Here is a 20401-nt window from a genome sequence, read left to right as displayed (position 1 = left end):
CCGCCAGGCTTCTACAACAAACTACCATTTATTCTGGTACCATATCCTGGTCAACTTGACACCTAAAACTAACCTTCCAAGCCCTGACTCAGAAATTTCACTTTCAGGAATCCGTTAGGGCGAAGATGTGCGTGTAAGAATGCTTGTTCTTGTGGGAGCATTCAAACACCGTTCTGAAGAGGTCTGATGGGGTGGGCCCCGAGGACACACAAATATCCCTGAGAGCCCCCTATGCCAAAACTCTGGACATAGCCAGAATGACAATGAGTGAGTAGTGGTGAAGCTAACTCTTGTATTCTTATCATGCTTCAAATACTTCCACATTCCTAGAGATCAAAGTCAGCCTCTTTCTATGAGATCAAGTCTATTTCCTAGGTACCTTTCTAATCATGTTGGGCTCTTGATTCTGGTAAACCTCGTTTTTTGCCGAGTCAGGTCAGGATTATCAACAGGAAGAAATGAGAGCTATGGCCCCATACACGGAGACAGGGCAATAGGTCTGCACCCCTAGAGCTCCCACTGATGCATTAACCACAACATCCACCACAGCCACAACAACAACAAAGTAAATTGAGGCCTTTAAATTAAGTCAAATTAAGAGTTAGATTGCAGAGAAGTGACGATAACATGTTCCATAATCTTGGTCACATGAAGAATTTAACTCTTGTTATTCTGGATTAGCGGGAATGCAGAGAAGACTAGCCTGTATTGAATGTTTAGAGACAAGCTTCATGAAAAGCTCTTCGTAAAGTTCAAGAATCACATTGGGTATCAAAACTTTCAGAAGGAGAATTTTATAGGCAAGCTATAAAACCTCTCGTCAGATGAAGGCCCTGTCCTACACCTAGGGCAAGCATCCTACCGTGGGCATGTCAAATCTGTAGACCTCAGAAGGAAACATTTGCCATGGTCTCCTTTGAGCTGAACGGTTATTAACAGAGAGATGCCTCAATCTCAGACTTCATTGAAATTACAAACTAACATTTTTAAATGGCTTACCATGTTTATAAAAATTCATTCCCTTATGTTTTCTCATAACTCAAATGTAATATTTTGGCCTCAAATGTAAATTGAGGCCTGTTAATACATATGGTCTGATGTAATCTACTGAACATCTTGGACACATCATTGCACATATTAATTTCATTCATAAGTTAAAATTCAAATCAGAAACTCTCAAAGTCACTTTTAAAACTATAATTGAAAATTACTATGCAATGTAATAAATCTATCAGAAACAAGAGAGTGATTAAAAAAGCAAAGGTTGTGTAAACATATACATCTCAACATCACACATTTAAAATGTTCTATAGGTTAGATATTATTTCAATAAACAATATAACAATTTTTGGCTCTGTCCAATTTTCTGAAGTGCATCATAAACTAGGTAGAGTAAATATAAATATTATATGCAAATACAAGTGTACCTATAGATTTATAATGTAAATTACATAAACTTATAGATTTCCATAAGCCTACTGCCTTCAAGAAGTCTGACCCAAGGGTAATAAAAGGGAGAAAACTGAAGGATTTCAGTCCCTGATATATTGTAAGAAAGAAAAAGAAAAAGAGCCCTTTAACTGAATATTTGATGATTGCAGGCCATCCTCATAAGCAAAGTATTTTCCCTCAATTACACCTGATTATTTAATTGTTTACATTTACTAATGAAATGAAACAACAGAAAACAAACAACTGTAAGCAGATGCTTTTCAGCAAGACCACAATCATCAGTCAGCATGCACAGAAAGATCCCTAAAATTGTTTGAAGCTGCTCTGTTGAAACAGAAAGGCGTATTTTACCCCAATCAATGCATGAGAGTAAAATTACCCCTAACTGAGGCACGTTTCTCTGCTGTGCGATTCAGCCCTAATGATCCCCACACTCACTGCACGGGCACATCAATTATGATAATCTTAATCACGGTCGTTAAGCTGAGTGTTCATTACGCCCAGGATCCCGGTGACAGCAGATTCAATCACCGGGCACACTGGGCAGGCCGTCAGAGTCCCACCCAAGTTTCTGCGGATAGCGATGCGCCACATTAAGCCTCTGATCTGTTCCACATCCCACTCCATTCCCAAAGCCGTGGACGGTAAAGGTCAACTTTATGTTCTGTGCAATGTGCTCAGGTTCTCTAAATTAATTCCTTGGAGTGCTAGATATCTTTATGCTACGTAGCTTATCAAATATTGTTTAGGACCAAAATGCACATTAACAAAACAAGGCTGTCCTACTGATGTAATTCACTTATGATAAGGCAGGTGAGACAAGGCTCTGCTCACACAGACCGTCTTAATAGTCTCTTCCAGAATTTTGCAAACAAGGGAGAGCATACATTGTCCCATTGAAGTCACTTGTCTAGAGTGAACAAGGAAACTGATTCCAACTGAGATAAAAGGCTTAGACTATCATTTCTGCTTTGGTTGATACGAACATATGTAAATGTTTTGACAACCAAAAGAATATTTTTAGTATACTGAATTCTTAATTGTCCAACTCTTTTAGATGTACCAAAGTAGATTAAGTTAATAGTGACTAGTATATTCCCCTTATTAAGTTTCATTTCTATTTTAAATATTGAAACAGCACAAGAAGAATTTATAAGTACAAAGTAGATACCCACACTTAAGAATTTTGAACATTTAACACAGAGGAAGAATCAAACAACTTAACTTAGGCATTTCATAAACAGATTAAAGAACTATGAGTAAGTTATGTAATATATACATTATTTTATTATTGACTTATATACTTTCATGAAAAATAATACACGTTATTCTTTATTATGATTTTCATACTTTCAGTAGAAAATAGTATTATTTGCTCTCAACTTGCTGACATTGTGACCTTTGTATAGTGTTCTTCGTACTAATAGCATTAAATATAAAGCAAAATAGGTTAAAATCGTTGCTATATTAATCAATTTCAGGTGAATGCAGTTAGAGATAGGTTAACCTCTTACCAACCTAGGTCAGCAGCTCCGTCTTTGCATAACATAGCATTCTGTAACCACGAAGGTATTAATTGTGATAAGAATATTTACACTTGCTGCCATCGGTGTCTAATTTCGGCCTTTGAAAAGCGACGCTGTTTTTGTGAATGTTGCATTAACTCACCTTGCCACAGATCCATTTCTTAGGATTTTCATCTCTGAAACGCTGACATCCGTAAGAATTAGAGCCATACTCGCTCGATAAATGCATGGATGGGACGTACTTTTTATTCTTGTGGTAGGAGGCGAAAGGCAAAAACCTGGAAGGCATTGAGGTGATATTCTGAATTTGATTAAAAAAAAAAAACTTTAGAGAAGTAGTCAAGTACAGTGGAAATAATGCCTGGCTTGGGGTTGGAGGGCCCGAGTCGCACGTCAGCCTCTGTCACTGCCTGTCACTGTTACTAACTTCTGTGGACCCTCATTTCTCTTTCTGCGAGTGGAGATGCTAAAACTTGTCAAAGAATCCTTGAGTCTCAATTCTTTTGTGAACACAGAAAAAGTTCAATAATAAGTTTATTAATGAATGATACCAAATAACTCCAAATTCATCATGCAAGAACAAATGTTCTTGATTTTAAAATCCCAAATGGAAAAAAGTACAATAAAAAATAAACTATTAGAAAATAATAAAATGGTATCCCAAGATGAAAAGGACAGTCAGGACAGGCGAGTCCCATTGGAATGGGTTGTCTTCAGATCTTAACGTACTCCAGTGGTGGGGCATGCTGGGGATTGGCTACGCAGAGTGGGGCTTTCAGGTGAGTAGACAGACCTGTGCTGACCCCTCAGCTTTGTCCTGGCGGCTGTGTCCCCTCAGGCAAGATGCTCGCTCTCCTTGAGACTTCACTTTCACACAGAGTTGTGGGAAGGGGTAAACAGCTTCATGTACGTTGAGGTGAACACATATGAGGATAGAGGGGGGAGGGGTCCAGTAAGTAACGGGGATGCTAGAAGTGGGCGTAAAAGTAGAAGTCACTTGTTGGGGTGGCTCTCACTGTCGTCATCATCACACTTTGAAGAACTGCTGTCATCAACACAAAGGCTCCACCCGTTGAAGAGCCACGTGAGCTCTCACAGAACACCCAGCACTGCCATCTGCTTTGGCTGTAACCTGGGCAATGGTGTAGGTCTCTCAGCAAAGCCCTCTGTGCTGTCCTTGTTCTCTGGCAGGTCTGTTCACCCCTGAACCGGACCAGGGCAGCAGTCTCCGGCCTGCTCTCCATCCCCCGTGACCCTCAACCCTTCACTGTGGACATGGCCACAGAGGGGGCACTTCCCAGTGATCTGTTCTTTCCCAGGCATTAAAGCACTGTGATGCTTTCACACTGTCTCCACAGGGCCAAGTGCATATCCTTTCTCGTGGTGCACATGGCCCTTCGTTCTCGGGCTCCACCTACACCTTCCATCTCATTGCTGCCATGTGGCTTGTGGTGCCAAGTTGATGGGCTAAGCTTCTCGGGATGCGTCGGACAGCGAACTGCAAGCCCCGAGAGCTGCGCACTTTTGCACCGCACATGACTTTGTCCACACCGCCTGCTCTCTGCCACTCTCCTCGCTCTGCCTGGCGTGCTTCTGTTCAGCCTTCGAGTCTCTTCGGATCCCTGCTTTTGAACCCGAAGTTGAAACAGCACAACCCAGGATGTACAAATGCCACACTGATATAAGGTGGCACAAAAGACTGTTTTTCTCAACAACATAAAACCCACATGCCTCACAAATGGACGAAAAGTCAATTGGCAAACCTCTAGTTAGACTGTGTTGGGCAGCGCATTATGAAGAGTGCTTAGAAAATGACCAAATCTAACTAAAAAGACCAAAAGTGTCTTTTTACGATGTGTCAGATTGCATACAATAAAAGCATACATAATATTCTCAGGCGTATCACTAGAAGTATTCCACATTGTCCATTTTGTCGATATTATAAATCTTCTTTAAGGTCTCTAATGACAAAATCCCACTATTCTGTGGTTATTTATTTTAAAAAAAACACACGTATTTTCAAGGAAACGGTGGAGAAAAAGGGAGCCGAGTCTTCACTGCACAGCCAAAGGGATAAACGGCTCTTTTGTAGACAAATTCTAGAACTTCTTAATTATACACAAGCTTATTATCTGTATCCCCAGTGCTACAAAGCCCCAGAACTTCATTAGAAAAATTAAGCTGGAAAAATGAAGGCAGCACTTTGTACATTTCCACTGGAAATTAGCTGGGAAAGGCGGAGGGAGAAGGGATCAGAAGAGTGTAATCACGCCGGACCGTGCCCCGGAGCACCACACGTACCATACAATTTCCAACGTGACTGCCTCTCCCATTACTGCCTGTTTGGAGTCCTCCGTGTTAATGGGGTTAGCTAATCTAGTATTTTAACTTAAAAAGGCTCTGCTGATTAATAAATGTTGCACACTGTGCTAGTAATTAAAATAAATGGAAGAGTTACAAATAAAAGTTGAATTGTTCAGAAAACACTCCCTGAAAATATATGATAATCCCTATTTATCATAATGCAGTAACAGTTCAGAACGTATGCAAATGACAGAGGCCTGAAGTGTCTGAAAAATCACCAAAGTCAAAAAAGTTTTGAGATGGGTTAAATTCCCTGTTACTATTCTGCAGTGATAAGCAGAACCAGATCTCATGTCTGTACGCCACACTCTCTCAAACGCCCTTTTAAAAAGCCTGTTACTGAGGATCTCGTTTCTTAACTTTTCCTACAGTCCTGTTCATGAAATGATACTTAAATAGAAAAATATTTAAAAGGTTTAAAAATGAGTCATCTACCATTTACCAAGGCTTCTGTCTCAGCTAGATGGCAAATTCAAGGGAAATGAAGGCAGACACAAACGATTCATTGCTATTGAATGTTTCTCATCCACACCATCAAATGAGGAACTGAAAAATGTTGAGTTCTGCCCTGGGTGGTGTGGCCCAGGGGACTGAGTGCCAGCCTTTGAAGCAAAGGGTCGCTGGTTCGATTCCCAGTCAGGGCACATGCCTGGGTTGTGGGCCAGGTCTCCAGTAGGGGGTGCACAAGAGGCAACCACATATGTTTCTCTCCAGTCTCTTATTCCCTCTCTTCCCCTCTCTCTAAAAGTAAATAAATAAAATCTTTAAGAAAATTGAGTTTTTATTATTGCTTTGCCACTGAATAGGACATCTCTCATTTTACCTGCTCATTTACAGGACATCCCTCATTTCACCTGCCCTGAATTATTTGGGGCAGAGTACATGCACCAAATAATGTCACTGTGGCAAAGCTACTTGAAAACAACAGGCATAAGGAAAGGGACCTCAGGGGAAGGGTCGTCAAGGAACATGTGTAAAGGACCCATGGACAAGACAACGGGTGGGGGGGATTGAACGTGGGAGAGGGAGAGTAATGGGGGGGAAATGGGGACAACTGTAACTGAACAACAATAAAAAAAAGGACAGGGACCTGACATCTTCTTTCTCTCTACACTCAGAAGCTGAGAGTCCCTATGACAGACGCCTTCCCCATTGCAGGGGAATTCTGTATAAAACAGACCTTGTTAAGCAACTTTTATCTTCCTTTGGTTTCCTCATGTATTTCTGTTACTTTTCCACAACTGCTTCTCTTTGTTCAACCTAATACAGAAGCCCTAGGGTTTGCCACTCCTTGGGGTGTCCATTTCCTTATGGGGATTTCTGTGTCTCATGAAACTTAAATAAATGGCATGCTTTCCTCCTGTTAATCTGTCTTACGGCAATTTAATTTTCAGGCCCAGCCAAGCATCCTGAGAGGGGGGAGGTAAAGTCTGGCCCCTCCCACAGTGACTACAGAAAAGTAACATCTTGCCCTTTTTAAACACATGTAGACGCCTGCTGAGCTGTAGGTACTCAGCTTCTTACCAAAGCCTACACACGTCCAAAATAGGATATTCTTATTGTATGATTTAATCATAGCCTTCCCTTCCTAGGGAAGCTCAAGCCGAAGTCGTATACATACATACACATATGTGTTTTTCTCGTATATATTTAATCCTCTAAAGGCCTACCTCCTAACCCTGCAGAAGTATCTTGAATCCCCGGGAAGCTGGGGATTTCCCTCAAATTTAGCTCAGGATTATAATTAATCTCAGCACCAAAAGCTGATCCAGCAAGGTCGTACCTTGAGTTTGCACTGGTTTTCCGCTGTTGCTGTCACCAATCACAGCCATCTCAGTGGCTTAAAGATAACATTTGCTATCTTGGCATTCTGGAGGCCAGAAGTCTGAATAGGGTCTCCGGTCTGCGCTCCTTCGGGAGGCGTGGGCACCAGCGTCCCTCGGCCGTGGCCTGCTGCTTCACCTCCAAGGCTCGCACAGGTGAGCTGTTCTCACGTTGCATCGCCCTGACCTTTTACGGTTCAAATGCCCCCTCTTCCACTTTCAAGGACCCTTGTGAATATGGGCCACACCCGGGTAATCCGGGATAACCTCCCCATTTTTAAATACTTAGTCCCATCTGTACACTCCTCTTTTCCCTACAAGATAACACAGTCACAGGTTCCTGGGATCAGGATGTGACCTCTGGGGGGGCCTTATTCTGCCTGTGGCAACACAGATTGGCACTGACTCCTACTGTAGTGTCTGAAACCCACTCCTCTTTGGATATGACTACAGTCTGCCCAATTAATTACGGTCTCCTGTATCACACCAGATGCTCACACGCAGCAGAAGGCGTTAACAAAGAGGTCCCTGCGCCTCTCAGGAGACTTCAGTGAAGCCCACGCCTATGCCACCTCATTCGTGGTCACCGATGCTTTTCCATCTCTGCCATCTTCATGGGTGATTTAAACATGTACTTTGATAGCTCAGGTGACACTGTGGCCTTCCATTTCTCCCACCTCTTGAAAATAGTGACTTCTTAGCCCACTTCATATCAAGGTAACTTGCATCAGCCCATTTTACATCTGCGGATGTTCCTTAAAATAGTCTCTGAACGACAAGGCTAAAATCTCTCCGACCACGGTCTCCCATAGAGAGGAAGTGCGGTGCATGTGGTAACACTGCCTTCCTTCAAGCAGAGGAACAATCCAAACAGACGCAGTTGTCCACGCAAACTACACGCCTGGGGAAGACACGCGAGACGTGATTAACAGCAGGCGCCCCCACGAAGCATAACTGGAGGTCTCTTGCCTCGTGATGGTTCAAGGTTTTACAGTGAGCATGTGTTGCTTTTTCCATTTTTCAAGAAGTTTAAATAAGCAGTATGTTTTCATTTTCTGCTGTGGATTTGGGCAGATGGAGCAGAGCAGGGAGGTGGGAAGCCCCTTCATGGATGCAGAGGGAACACGGGCTCTAAGGGGAGGCAACACCTTGTTGCTCTGCAGCTTGGATTCCCTTGAATATGGCACGAGATTAGCTGGAGAAAGAAGCCCACCTCACACCCTGGGCCCTTGTGTCTTGCACAAGGGCTTGTAAGAGGAATCAAGGTTTATCCTATAGGTGATGCAAAGCCTTTAAAGAGAGTTTGGTTGAATAACTCCTTGCTTAACTTTCCTGGTGTTGCGATGGCAAACGGCCGAAAGGGAAGAAGATGGGCAGAGCCAATAGACTTTTGCAGCAGTTGAAGGCAGAGAGTCTAAGTGCCTAAGTCAGGGCAGTGTTAGACAGAGAAACAGGGGCTGAGTCAGGGAGACACTTAACAGGCAGGACGGGCAGGATTGGAGGGCCCACCCCACGCTGGAGAAGGAGAATAGGAGGACTCACAGACAGATGGCGAGTTCTGGGCAGATGGTTGGTCCTGAGACTCACATTCAAGCTGAGAAGCACAGGTTGGTGTGGGACATTCTGAGCTTGGGACATCCAGTGGAGATGCACACAAAGACGACAGCTGGAAATACAAATCTGGGGGGCAGAGGAAGACCTTCGAGATTTAGAGTGGAAACCATTGGCAGAAGAGGTGGTAGTTGAAGTCTTTTCAACAGAAGCGATGAGAGAGATCGTGGGAAGAAATAAGAAATTACGGAAGGCAGAAAGTAAAGAAAAAGAGTGGCTCATCTTACTTCTACCTTTCACCAACATTGCTGCGATATTCTCCTAATGGGTTGCCTTTCCTCCGGCAAGTTTCTCCTGAAATACATCTGTCTCACATCCGAAATAACATCCTCTTCCTCACGAGCCTTAAATAATTCTCTGTTATCTGCCCATAAGCCCTCCAATCCCTGGCCCTGAAGCCTTGCACAAGTTTTCTTTCTACTGCTTCTCAGATAAAAATTAGTTTCTGCTGAATTGGTCTTCTCAATGTTCTGTGAACTTTGCCTGCCATCATTTTTTTTTTTCTTTTCATAAGATCAACCTTCTTTTACCTTTTCTTTTCTCTATCAAAATCCAGAGCAACTCTACATTAAAATAACAAAAAAAGTGGCGGCACTCTAAGACTTTAACGCACGCTTGACCGTTTTCCAGAGCTTGCCTACAGCGATTCTGACTTGGAGTTTCATTAGGTTCCCTGGTGTGGTCACAGCCGGAAGCACAGAAGAGCCGTGAGAGCAGATTCTCCTTTCCCCGGGGCGCAAGCCCTAGGGCCTAGAACTCTTCCTGATGGGCACCATTTGCTGAATCAATAAATGCCAGAGCTTCTCACACAAAAGTTACTTGGCATTTATTTTCTAATTGCTTATGTGATATCTGGGCTTCATGAAGATATACGTAAGAGTGAGGAATTCATGTTCTTCGAGAAGGCATGGGAAAGTAGGATGGGCTTCTTTAGAATCAAGAACAAATAAAGCTGTGAAGTGACTTCTGAAGAGACCCTCTGTAACCCACGTTCCCTGTGCAACACAGAACTGTCCCACTTCCGATGCTGCCATGAAAGCCCGTGTGAAAGACTGTGACCTCATCGGACATGCGGTCCCTGCAGACGTGTTAAGAGGTGGTCGCAGCGCAGTAGGGTGGGCCCCGATCCAGTTCCACTGGTGTCACATCCATGTCGTCATCGATACACTGTCTTGTCTAACCCATGTGCATGTTGAAAATAATTTCTCCTGGATGGTTCAAGGGCGACTTTACCTTTTCTCACAGATAAAAGATTTTTGACAATATTGGAAATGGAAAATATTAGCTAACTGAAGGCCCCCAACAGGGCACAGCTCTTTTGTAAGCTGAGAACTCACATGCTGTCCTGAACGTTTCTCGCCCATTCCTGTCTTCTGAATTCCTCCCTGGCCTCTTTCACCCCGTTGACCGGCTCAGCCACCCGCAGAGTTGGCTCCAAGGGCTTGTAGCGCTGTTCCAACACTTCAGCCATGTCACGGAAGGGACCCTGGCAAGACAGGGGGAGGTCACTGTTTCGTTATGGAGGGTTCCTTTACCGTGTTATTGGTGACCAAGGCTACGGAATATTTATACAGTATGGCAAGCTTATCTGAATTACTTTTCTTAAGGGACAGTTTGGTCTTCTCTGAGTTAGAAAATACACGATATAAGAATATCGCATCTTCAAGAAATGTTCACACAAGTACAAGAAATTATATTTAAAATGTTTCAGATTAAGGAGAAGTTTCCTCACATCAAAGGAGTTTTTATGCTAGCACCGGCAAACTTGTAGTTACGGGTTGTTCTACTTTCAAATTTTAAAGAGCATGTTTCTTCTAGTGTAATTTTAACAGAGTTCTCTCCCTTTTAAAGTAAAAATATTAGAAAAAATTCTGAGCATAGCTTTCAAAGAGCATTTCTATAAACAGAAAAAGGATAGCAAGTGTTTTTTTCATTAAAACAGACCTTTTGGGTGAATGCCAAATCTTATGTTATTGGTTCCCCCCCAAACACAGGATGGCTGTATTTTTAATTGTGTTCTGTGTTTAAAATTCTAAATTTTATTGCTTAATAACTTTGATGAAATAGCAACCATTTAGTCACGCAAAAATATAGAAAAATCCAGAAGCTACAACTGTGAACAGTGATTTAGGACACAGCCTCCCTTTAGGTTAGTAGTTACTTCTACTAGTCACTAGAATCCACTGGTTATCTAACTAACGTCAGGTAAAGCACAATACGACTCAGAGGTGGCTCAAGATTTTGCTGTGCCATTAATCACATGCTGTTTTCTGGTTTTCACCACCACCGTGCAGGAGAGAAGTGATATAAAGTGAACAAAGATTTCTAATCATATTCCTCATCCTTCTTTAGATAGGTTATCACTAACAAGACACAGCTGGAGTCACTGCCAGCCCCGAGTGAAGACTGTGGGCTAATAAAAAGAAATGATTCACGCCTCATTTATGTTCACTTATGTTTTACATTAATAGAAACCAATAATAGGAACCAGTTACCATAAAAGTCATGGACCGTAAATAACACAAATGGCAAATAAGTATCATCTAGTACTTTTCACAGCTGGACAGGAGGATTGCTATATTTGAAAGGAGTTAATGAATTTTCATTGGAACTTTACTTTTTAAAGATACAGTAACATGATTCCAAGTTCACTATTAAGATGTATATGTGTGTGTATGTGTATCCACATTCTCATTCGATATGTATCTCTATTTTATTATACATTTTATTTATTACACATAGGTATTAATATATATTTACATGTATGTAAATGTATACATACACTATATAAATGTGTATATTCTGTACCATCATATATATACCATTATAATATAATAACCAATATATATGGTCTCTGTCCTGGTTCCCAACTCAGAAATATTTATATACCCACATCTTATTAATATCATATAATTTCATATGTCCTAAGGAGTCGCATGCAGAATTCCTTTATGAATTCCATGAAGTACCGATATCTATCCCAGTGAATGTAGTATAAAATAAGGATTATTAAATATTAAAATATACAATCTTATATCTGATACCTTTGCAACCACTGAACACTTAATACACATGCAATGGAGATACTAGAATTATTTTCTTTGTAGAATAGCTAATAAATGAATTGTTCATCCAATGGTATTACATACATCCATTACTTGCATTAACAGAAATGTGCATAATTCAAATGGTAAAAATTCAGTTAATCATAAAATTCATTTTATATTTGTCTGTAAGTATATTTTAGTGCCTTTATTAGAATGTCGGTATAAGCCATATCTGAAAGGAATACGAGAACCATACCCTGAGGGTATGTCCCGAAATAAATGAAGTATTTCCCATGATGTCTGTTTGCCTTCTTGCTCAAGTCCACCCTGCTTGCCACTGCATTTCAGAAATTAGAATGTTTAGCTTCTATGGATTTTTTTTGGATAACTAGATTAGTGTAAAGGTAATTAAGAATATTGATATAAATAGATTTTCTTATCAAATGAAGCAGGGATGAGGAAAAAGAGGAAGTGGTCCAGGGGGAAAATCCCCTTTATAGATTTTCACTTATTTTTTACAGCTCTTTCTATAATATAGTATAAATTGTCAGTTAATAGTATTAATTATGTTAGTGGTTTTTAGAGACCAAAAATACACAAGGAAAGGGGATTAAGGACCCAGGTACAGAGAATGGAGACACAAAGCATCACAAATAAGTACACACAGCAGTGACTGTCTTTTAGGCAGAGAATGCAGGCTGTCTCGTTGCACAGCTGGTGAAACGGCCGGGATGTGAAAAGAACCTCGCTCCTGCGCATTCATGCCCTCGCATGGGCTGCACTTAACCACTTCTAGCAAAGAGAATATGGGAGAGGTAATGGGGTCTCACTTGTGGTGTTAGGTCATAAAAAGGCTGTGGCTTCTGTTCTGACAGCTCTCAGCCCTGCAGAGAGGCCCACAGGAGGAGGGACTGAGACAGGAACCACCAACCACAGGAGTGATCTTGGACGTGGACCTCCCCACCCTCTTTCATGTGACATCGCAGCCCCGTCACGGTGATTGGGACACCCTGAGTCAGAGGCCTCGACCCGTGCTGTACGCACCACGCTGACCCACAGAAACTGTGAGGTAAGGCATGTGTGTTGGCTTATGCCACCAGGTTTTGCAGGAGTTTATTATACAGAACGAGATAAACTGAGGCGAGCCCAGGCAGAGGACTAGTATGTAGGAGCTCTGGGGGCTTGGTGGTGTGAACCAAAATAAACCCCGAGCAGGGCTGGCGCTACCCGGTGGCACTTGTCTACTCCAGGTTAAATGTTGGTGGGGATGACAGAACTATTGCTGTCTGGGGCTTTCAGGACAGTACCACTGTCACCCAACACATCGCACTCTGCACAATGGCCCTGGGAAGTCATCGGCCGACCCCGCTCTGCTCCGATCCACACTGACGACCGTGTGGCGGTGTCTGCTTGAGTCCTGCGTTGTTTCAGGTCCTCTCTGATTCTCCAACTTACACTTCTAAATCATCTTTACAATTGTATGGAAAGACATGGCTCATCAGACGACAGGTTAAAGTAAATATATTTTATAATACACAAGATCTTTCCAGCAACAGCAGGTTATAACAAGTTCTGTTATAACAATACTTTTTACACAAAAAGGGCTAGATCCTAGCCCAAAATCCTCTGCATTAACTTCATATTCAAAACATTAAAATTCAGTACCAAAGAAATAATTCAATGACTTCCTTGGTCTATATTTTAATCATATTTTATACTTATTACTTAAAGTTAGGTTTTACAAAAATATAATTTTCTTTTTTGGCCACAAAGACAAAATAACAAAAACTTTAAAAACCAGCAAGAACACAGTCACAGAAAGGATGCTCACAGAGGGCCGAGGCGTACCTGGCACTGCTTCCTATTAATGGGCGGCAGGGTTTGGGAGCGAGGGAAGGACCGGGCGCTGGTACACGCCAGCCAGCTGGTCAGACTGGTGGGCCGCTGCAGCTGCCCTTTCGGGCTCTTACGCGTCAAAGGCTTTGCCTGCTGAAGCCGCAGCTCCCAGGGGTCAGGTTCCTTCCTGAACGGTGAATTGTATATACCTGGAATCTGCAGAAAACAGAATCTTTATTTTCACCTTTAATCTTCACCTGCAGTGAAAGGAAGACCAAGTTGTGCCATAGCATTTCACAATGTCTAAGGGCTATTTTAAACTACACCTCGCGTCCTGAACTGGAGGTGAATTTCAGATTTATCGGAAAAGATTAAAAAGTGCACGTGCTTTGTCTCCATTCCAGACCAGCCGTTTCAGAATCGTTCGTGGTTGAGGACGAAACACGCTAAAAACTACTGAGCTACGTACCTTCTGTCTGACGCACAGGGTAACTTTATACAACTGTATTTATGAAAAGAAATAACGGAAGGACGTTACATCGCTCACTCTGTATTCTAACCGTTAACTATGTGTGTGCATAGGCACCCACATGTGTCGTTGCACACCCACTAATACAGACCCAGATGCACTGGGCTTGACGCGGTTTTGGGTACCAGGTACGTAGTCAATAAGCATCTGGTTGTCTGAACGATTGTTCCTTGCATAACGTTACATAATGGCAGTTACTTTAAGTCCTTTACTTGAAGACACCAATCAAAGTGCATATACAGATGTGTGTGTATAGACATTCGAAATTCGGAACTCAGGTACTTCCGCAGTGTCACACTACCCTTGCTGTTTTATCATCGACCTTGCCACTTCGCATCAAACCAGGCCAGACTGACTTAGCACAGCACCTGCTATGCAATAGAGGCTCATTAGATGTATGAGTGACAAATAAATACAAGTGGAGCGGATGTCCATTTTCCAAAGAGTCAATGGTGTTAGAGTATAGAAGTGTATTTCGATACTTTTCATATACACAAGTGCACATTCATAAGGAAAAGTTACATTTCAGAGGGTAGGATGACTTATTTGGTTGCTTTGTAGGCACTCTAATGTAAACAACACACCCACCGAACCTGTTTTTCCTAAAGATGTGCTTTTCCCTTATGCCACCCTCATATCCATAACTATTTCTGCTGCTATATTCCCCTCATGGAATCAGCAGTTTCAAAATATTAAGATTAATCAGGATAGTTGTCTTTGGAAAACTATCCTAGAAAATTTTCTATCTCCAGCCTAACTTTTTCTTTTTTTTTAAATTTTATTTGTTGTTCAATCACAGTTGTCTGCATTTTCTCCCCACCCCTCTACCCCACCCCAGCCAAACCCACCTCCCTCCCTTGCTTCCACCCTCCCCCTTGGTTTTGTCCATGTGTCCTTTATAGTAGTTTCTGAAAACCCTTCTCCCCACTGTCCCTTCCCCCCTCCCCTCTGGCTATTGTTAGATTGTTCTTAACGTCAATGTCTCTGGTTATATTTTGTTTGCTTTTTTCTTCGGTTGATTATGTTCCAGTTAAAGGTGGGATCATATGGTATTTATCCCTCACTGCCTGGATTATTTCACTTAGCATAATGCTCTCCTGTTCCATCCATGCTGTCACAAAGGGTATAAGCTCCTTTCTCTCTGCCATGTAGAATTCCATTGTGTAAATATACCATAGTTTTTAGATCCACTCATTTGCTGATGGGCACTTAGGTTGCTTCCAGTACTTGGCTATTGTAAATTGTGCTGCTGTGAACATTGGGGTGCATATTTCCAGCCTAACTCTTAATTAATTAAGTGCCAACCTCCACCTAATACCACCAGCTCAGGCCAGATTCGGTGTCCTGTCCTGTGGGTATTTTTGTGTGTGTCTGCCTTCCCCAAGCAAGCAGCTGGAGCACTGGGGCCCTCTGGGTTAGGCGCTTTTGCATCCCCAATGCATAGAAGACACTAAAAATGATGCTAAATGCTTATCTACATTAACAGTGCAACATTCAAAAAGGCTCATGAAGCTTCTATTGTGCTATTGTTTTCCAAAGCCACATAAATATTCTTAGTAAAATGTTTGAGGTTTATTTCAAAATCCTATTGACTTCTTTCAAAGAAGTTATAAACTACACCCCTTGTATCATTCTTAACACATCAGCTTTACCTCACTTTTGAGCACATTGTGATGTAGAACTAACTTATCACATACACATTTGAGTCACCTCCAACTCAACTTTTCCTACAGTGTGAAGTCATGTTAACATTCTCTCACCGTAATACTCAATATAGGCCAAGGTGGATACATAGTTAGAGTTAAAGGATCTTAATGAAATAAAAAATATATACACACATGTGGGCATACGTATTTTTTGGATATGTGTATGTACATATGCATACATATATGGATATATACATGTAATGTTTATAAAACAGATAAAGGATCTTAATGAAATAAAAAATATATATATACACACACACATATTCATTCAAAACAGCTTTCAGTAGAAGTAACTTTTAAGGGGATGGCAATTTTCAAGATGATTTTTAGGTGATTTCCTATGATGAGAGCGTATCCATTGTAACGAGGGAAAGCAACATAATGTTACTTTGAGAGACTGTTCAGACACTAAACATAAATCTGTGTAAGTCTGTGACGGAGACGTAAGAAAATGCCGTTCTGTGTAGCAACAATCTAATTACCAGAAGTCTGTTAGTGCGTCAGGTCCACAATCCTACGGATTAAAACAGTAAAATACACACAGTTTAACTAGATTATAGCATGTGCTTTAAAATATCTGTCTACCTGAGTAACTGCCACCCCAACTCACTGTGCCCCCGTTCGAAATCGTCTTTGGTCCCGGCCCGCATCTGCATGCAGGTGTATACACAGGTTAGATGGGAAATGCAAATGCGGCCGTGGACATGATAGCTTCCCTAAATTATATTTTGCAACCTATATGGAGACCTCCTCATGTGTATTCTCTTTGCAATTTAAATCAAATATAGATAGAAAATATATTTTAATTGAATTCAAAGTGTACCATTTAAAATCTTCAAGGTGTCAATATCTCAGACATTAATTTAATGCATTTGCTAACAGCGTCACCAAACACAGCCCAGTCCTCCCCCGATCCCTGTTTATTTAGAATTGAGCAAGCAAATACCCTACTTATGGAGATTGAGACAGTATCCACTTAATTATTATTATTTAAGGAAATAAAACAACCTTAAGGTACTATCGTCTCAGTTGCTATGTTTCATAATTTGTAAGCCACTTGCGAATAATGGCTTGTTGTTGATTTTTAAAAATATTACTACGAGTCACAAAAGACCACGTTAATCCTAAGAGACTGTGACATATTTTGCAGTTTTCACATTTTTCACCGCGTCGAAGGGCTGCTGCCAAGCTAGCTTGTGGGACTTCATTCTTCGCAATAATTTTCGAGAGTGACCAGCACTATGGGGAAATCTGTGCTAACTGTTTAAAAAAAAAAAAAAGAGCCTACAACTGAGTTATTTGCAGTACTGTCATGCTAACATTCAACTCAATAAGACCCGGGGAATCTCGGGAGAGGACTTTGCTAATAGCTTCCTACTGACCCCTTTGCATCGGGCCCGGCTGCTGACTGGTGGCCCAGTGGTGAATACGGCAAATGAGGTGTGAAAGCACCGATTTTTTTTTTTTAAAGGCTATGATTCTGACTCGTCAAAAGCGGGGGGAAAAAAAGGCAATGAGTTATATAATAGATATATATTTTTCTTGAATTCCCCCCTTTAGACCCTCCATCATGGGAACCTAAGCAGGACCCAGAATATTAATTACGGCGGGTTGAGCAGCGAGCAAATGTGCCATTTGTCACCCAGTCACCCTGAGCGTTACATTAATATTTTGAACTATTCTGTATTTGTAACAATCTATCAATTGGCTCTTTTCTTCCCAGGTTTTACTCTTATACCCAAATCTTATATGGCAAAGTACTTTGAAAATACAACTGATTGGAAGACAAATGGATGTGCATTTTGCATTTGGAGCAGCTACTGTTTTACTTCACAGAGAATGTTTTTATGGTCGTTTCCCTTTCTTGCACTGACCTTTATTTTGTAATTGCCTGGGGGAAGCTACGTCTAATTTTTTCCCCCTTCTCTTTGTTATTGAGGTTTACTTTTCAAACAAGTTTCTGTGAAATAAAAAAAGAATCTTGAAACAGGATTGTGTATGCCTATAATTCCCAAAGCACATTTATTAGTGTTTCAATTTCACATTTTACCATTCGAGAAATAGTAATTTCTCCTGATTTTAAAGTCACTGCTTATTCTGGGGGAATCCGACTTTTACCTCTGCAAATGGCAACTACACAGCAGACGGGAGTCGCTGATTGCCACCAAAGTGGAACAAAACTAAATTATTGTCTTGCTGCATGATCCGGAAGGTGTTGCTCCTGTGTGGGAGAGAAGCAGCTCTAAAAGCAGGGCTGTCTGAAGAACGTTCCGGTCCTGAGTCTTCATCACACAACGCTTTGACGAAATGAGACACCCAGCAACCACAGAGGAGGAGCAAGGACCTCTAATCACCCCCTGGGAGAGGAAAAGTGGGCCGGAGGAGAATGAATGGAACACTCGCCGGGACAGGGGCTGCGGAGTCTACACTGCCCGGTGCACTCCATCATAATTACCAGGGCACAGTAGTGCCGGGGGATTTATAAAAACCCCACTCGGCCAGTAATTGCCCTGCTGTTAGGAGCCAGTCAGGGTGTTAACACACTGTCACAGTCCAGCGTTTAGTAAGATATTCTACATCCAATTACTCTTGCTGAGGACTAACGGGAAAGGCGGCCATTTCTCAGGCAGGGCAGTTCCGCTTCCACGGGCGTTTCAGACAACAGTCACGCTAATGCTGGCTCCCGGGGAGGAGTACGAACGCAGGGGAACCTTAGGGATTCACAGGACGGCATCTGGTCTAGAACTGATCTCTGAAAAGCAAGAATTAGAGTTAAAAAAAAAAAAAACTATTACTGGCTACAAATGCTTTCTTTTTTCTTTTACTTCAGTTAAGAAATAGGCTTTTTTAATGGTTAGGGTCAAATTCTAGAGGGGTTGCTTTATATGTGGACCCCAGATGTAGCTGGCTTCTTTAGGTTAGGAAGTGAATTTTATAAAACATTTTGATAGCTTAACCATTATTATCGTATTTTAAGGTATTCCCATGCAATGTCGATGAAAATGAAGGTATTTAAGTAAGATACCATTCTCTATATACCAACTAAATTCAATACTATTGAGCATTTACTAACTTGGAAACACTTTGCTGGATCTGCGGTGGGTGCAGAGCTGAGTAAAGGGTGGGCAGCCCATCAAGGCTTTCTCAGTGGCAGAGGCGGGGGGGGGGGGGGGGGGGAGGTTGGCATGAAGAGAATGACATGACCAGCCTATAGCAAGTGTCCTCTAACTACTGTTGTAAAAGAGGCAGATGCCCAAGGCTGTGGGAAGGAATGCATCCTTTAGAAAACTCTGGGAAAAGTGTCTGAATTTGTACTAAAGATAGGTACGATTTTGTCAATAAAAAAGGGGGAGGGGCATTCCAGGCTCAGGGGAGGGTAAGAATAAAGAGGAATAAAGGGGAAAGGCCTAGGGCTGCTGTTGGGTGAATACGACGTTGATCGGTTTAAGCCGGAGGCAAAGCCGGATGAGCTCTAGAGCTAGACTGGGGCTAAACCTTGGAAGGCTGCAGGCCTGCATTTAATAGAAGGTGAACTCAGGAGAAATTCTGAGGCTGGCCCTGCTATTGCACGAAGGCTTCAGAAACCAACTCCACAGAAATACAGGTGAAAACCACACCTTGAAGAGACAGAGCAGGCATCAGAACCACACTGGGACATGGCAGGGACATCAGAACGATCAAACCGGGAACTTAAGACAGCTGTGGTTAATAGGCGGAGGGATCTAATGGATACAGTAGGCCGGCCGCATGCGAGAACAGATGGGCAGTTCTAAGCGGGAATCAGAGGGAAATGCCGGGGATCAAAAACGGTGGAACAGACGTGAAGGACGCCTTTGCTGGATTTACATGGAGACGGGACATGGCCGAGGAAGGAAGTTCTGAACTGGAGGATATGCCAACAGAAACTTACAAAATGGAAAGGCAAGGAACAGAAAGTCTGATAAAAACGTAACAGAAGGTCCAAGGATGAAGAGGCAACGACAAAAAAGGCAAACCATAGATGCAACGGGAATACCAGGAGGAGAAAGGAAGAGAGAAAGGTATCGGAGGAAATATACGAAGTAGTGATCACCGAGGCCTCTCCCAAACTAACGTCAGATACCAAATCACAGATCCAGGAAGCTCGGGGAATCAAAAAGAAAACAAAGGAAAAGAAAAAGAAAAAAGACACAAATAATGACAACTAGGCACATCATATTCAAACTTCAAAAATTCAAAGACTAAAAAAACCACTTTTACATGGTAGAGGTGATGCGCACCTTACCTGCAGAGGAGCCAGGATAAGAATGGCAGCCAACTGTCCCCCAGAAACCTTGCCAGCAAGATGGGAGGGAAACAAAGCACAGCACCCAGGGTGAATTCTAACATAAACCACGGACTTCGGGAGCTAATGATGTGTGCAGGGTGGAGGGTGGATGGCAACGTCCCACTCAAATTTGCTGTTAACCTAAAACGGCTACAAAAAATTAAAGCCTAGTTAAAAAAAATATTAAACACGTGCTTAGTA

The 20401-nt window shown here is 42.1% G+C and overlaps 1 protein-coding gene across 1 annotated transcript in view; it reads right to left on the bottom strand.

The window, feature by feature from the left end:
* The window catches only part of SPATA17 (spermatogenesis associated 17), an 83236-nt gene that overhangs the window by 19567 nt on the left and 43268 nt on the right, over window positions 1-20401 (bottom strand). The window contains exons 7-9 of the mRNA XM_024575942.4: window positions 13672-13875; window positions 10114-10262; window positions 3121-3256 (exon numbers count right to left, since the gene is read on the bottom strand). Of these exons, the coding sequence (XP_024431710.2) occupies window positions 3121-3256; window positions 10114-10262; window positions 13672-13875 (489 nt within the window). The remainder of the gene's footprint in view (window positions 1-3120; window positions 3257-10113; window positions 10263-13671; window positions 13876-20401) is intronic.

This window comes from Desmodus rotundus, chromosome 10 (genome assembly GCF_022682495.2).
Source record: "Desmodus rotundus isolate HL8 chromosome 10, HLdesRot8A.1, whole genome shotgun sequence".
In the NCBI taxonomy this organism is placed as follows: Eukaryota; Metazoa; Chordata; class Mammalia; order Chiroptera; family Phyllostomidae; genus Desmodus; species Desmodus rotundus.
The sequence above is the reverse complement of the archived record's forward strand: the minus strand, read 5'-3'. Positions and strand labels throughout refer to the sequence as shown.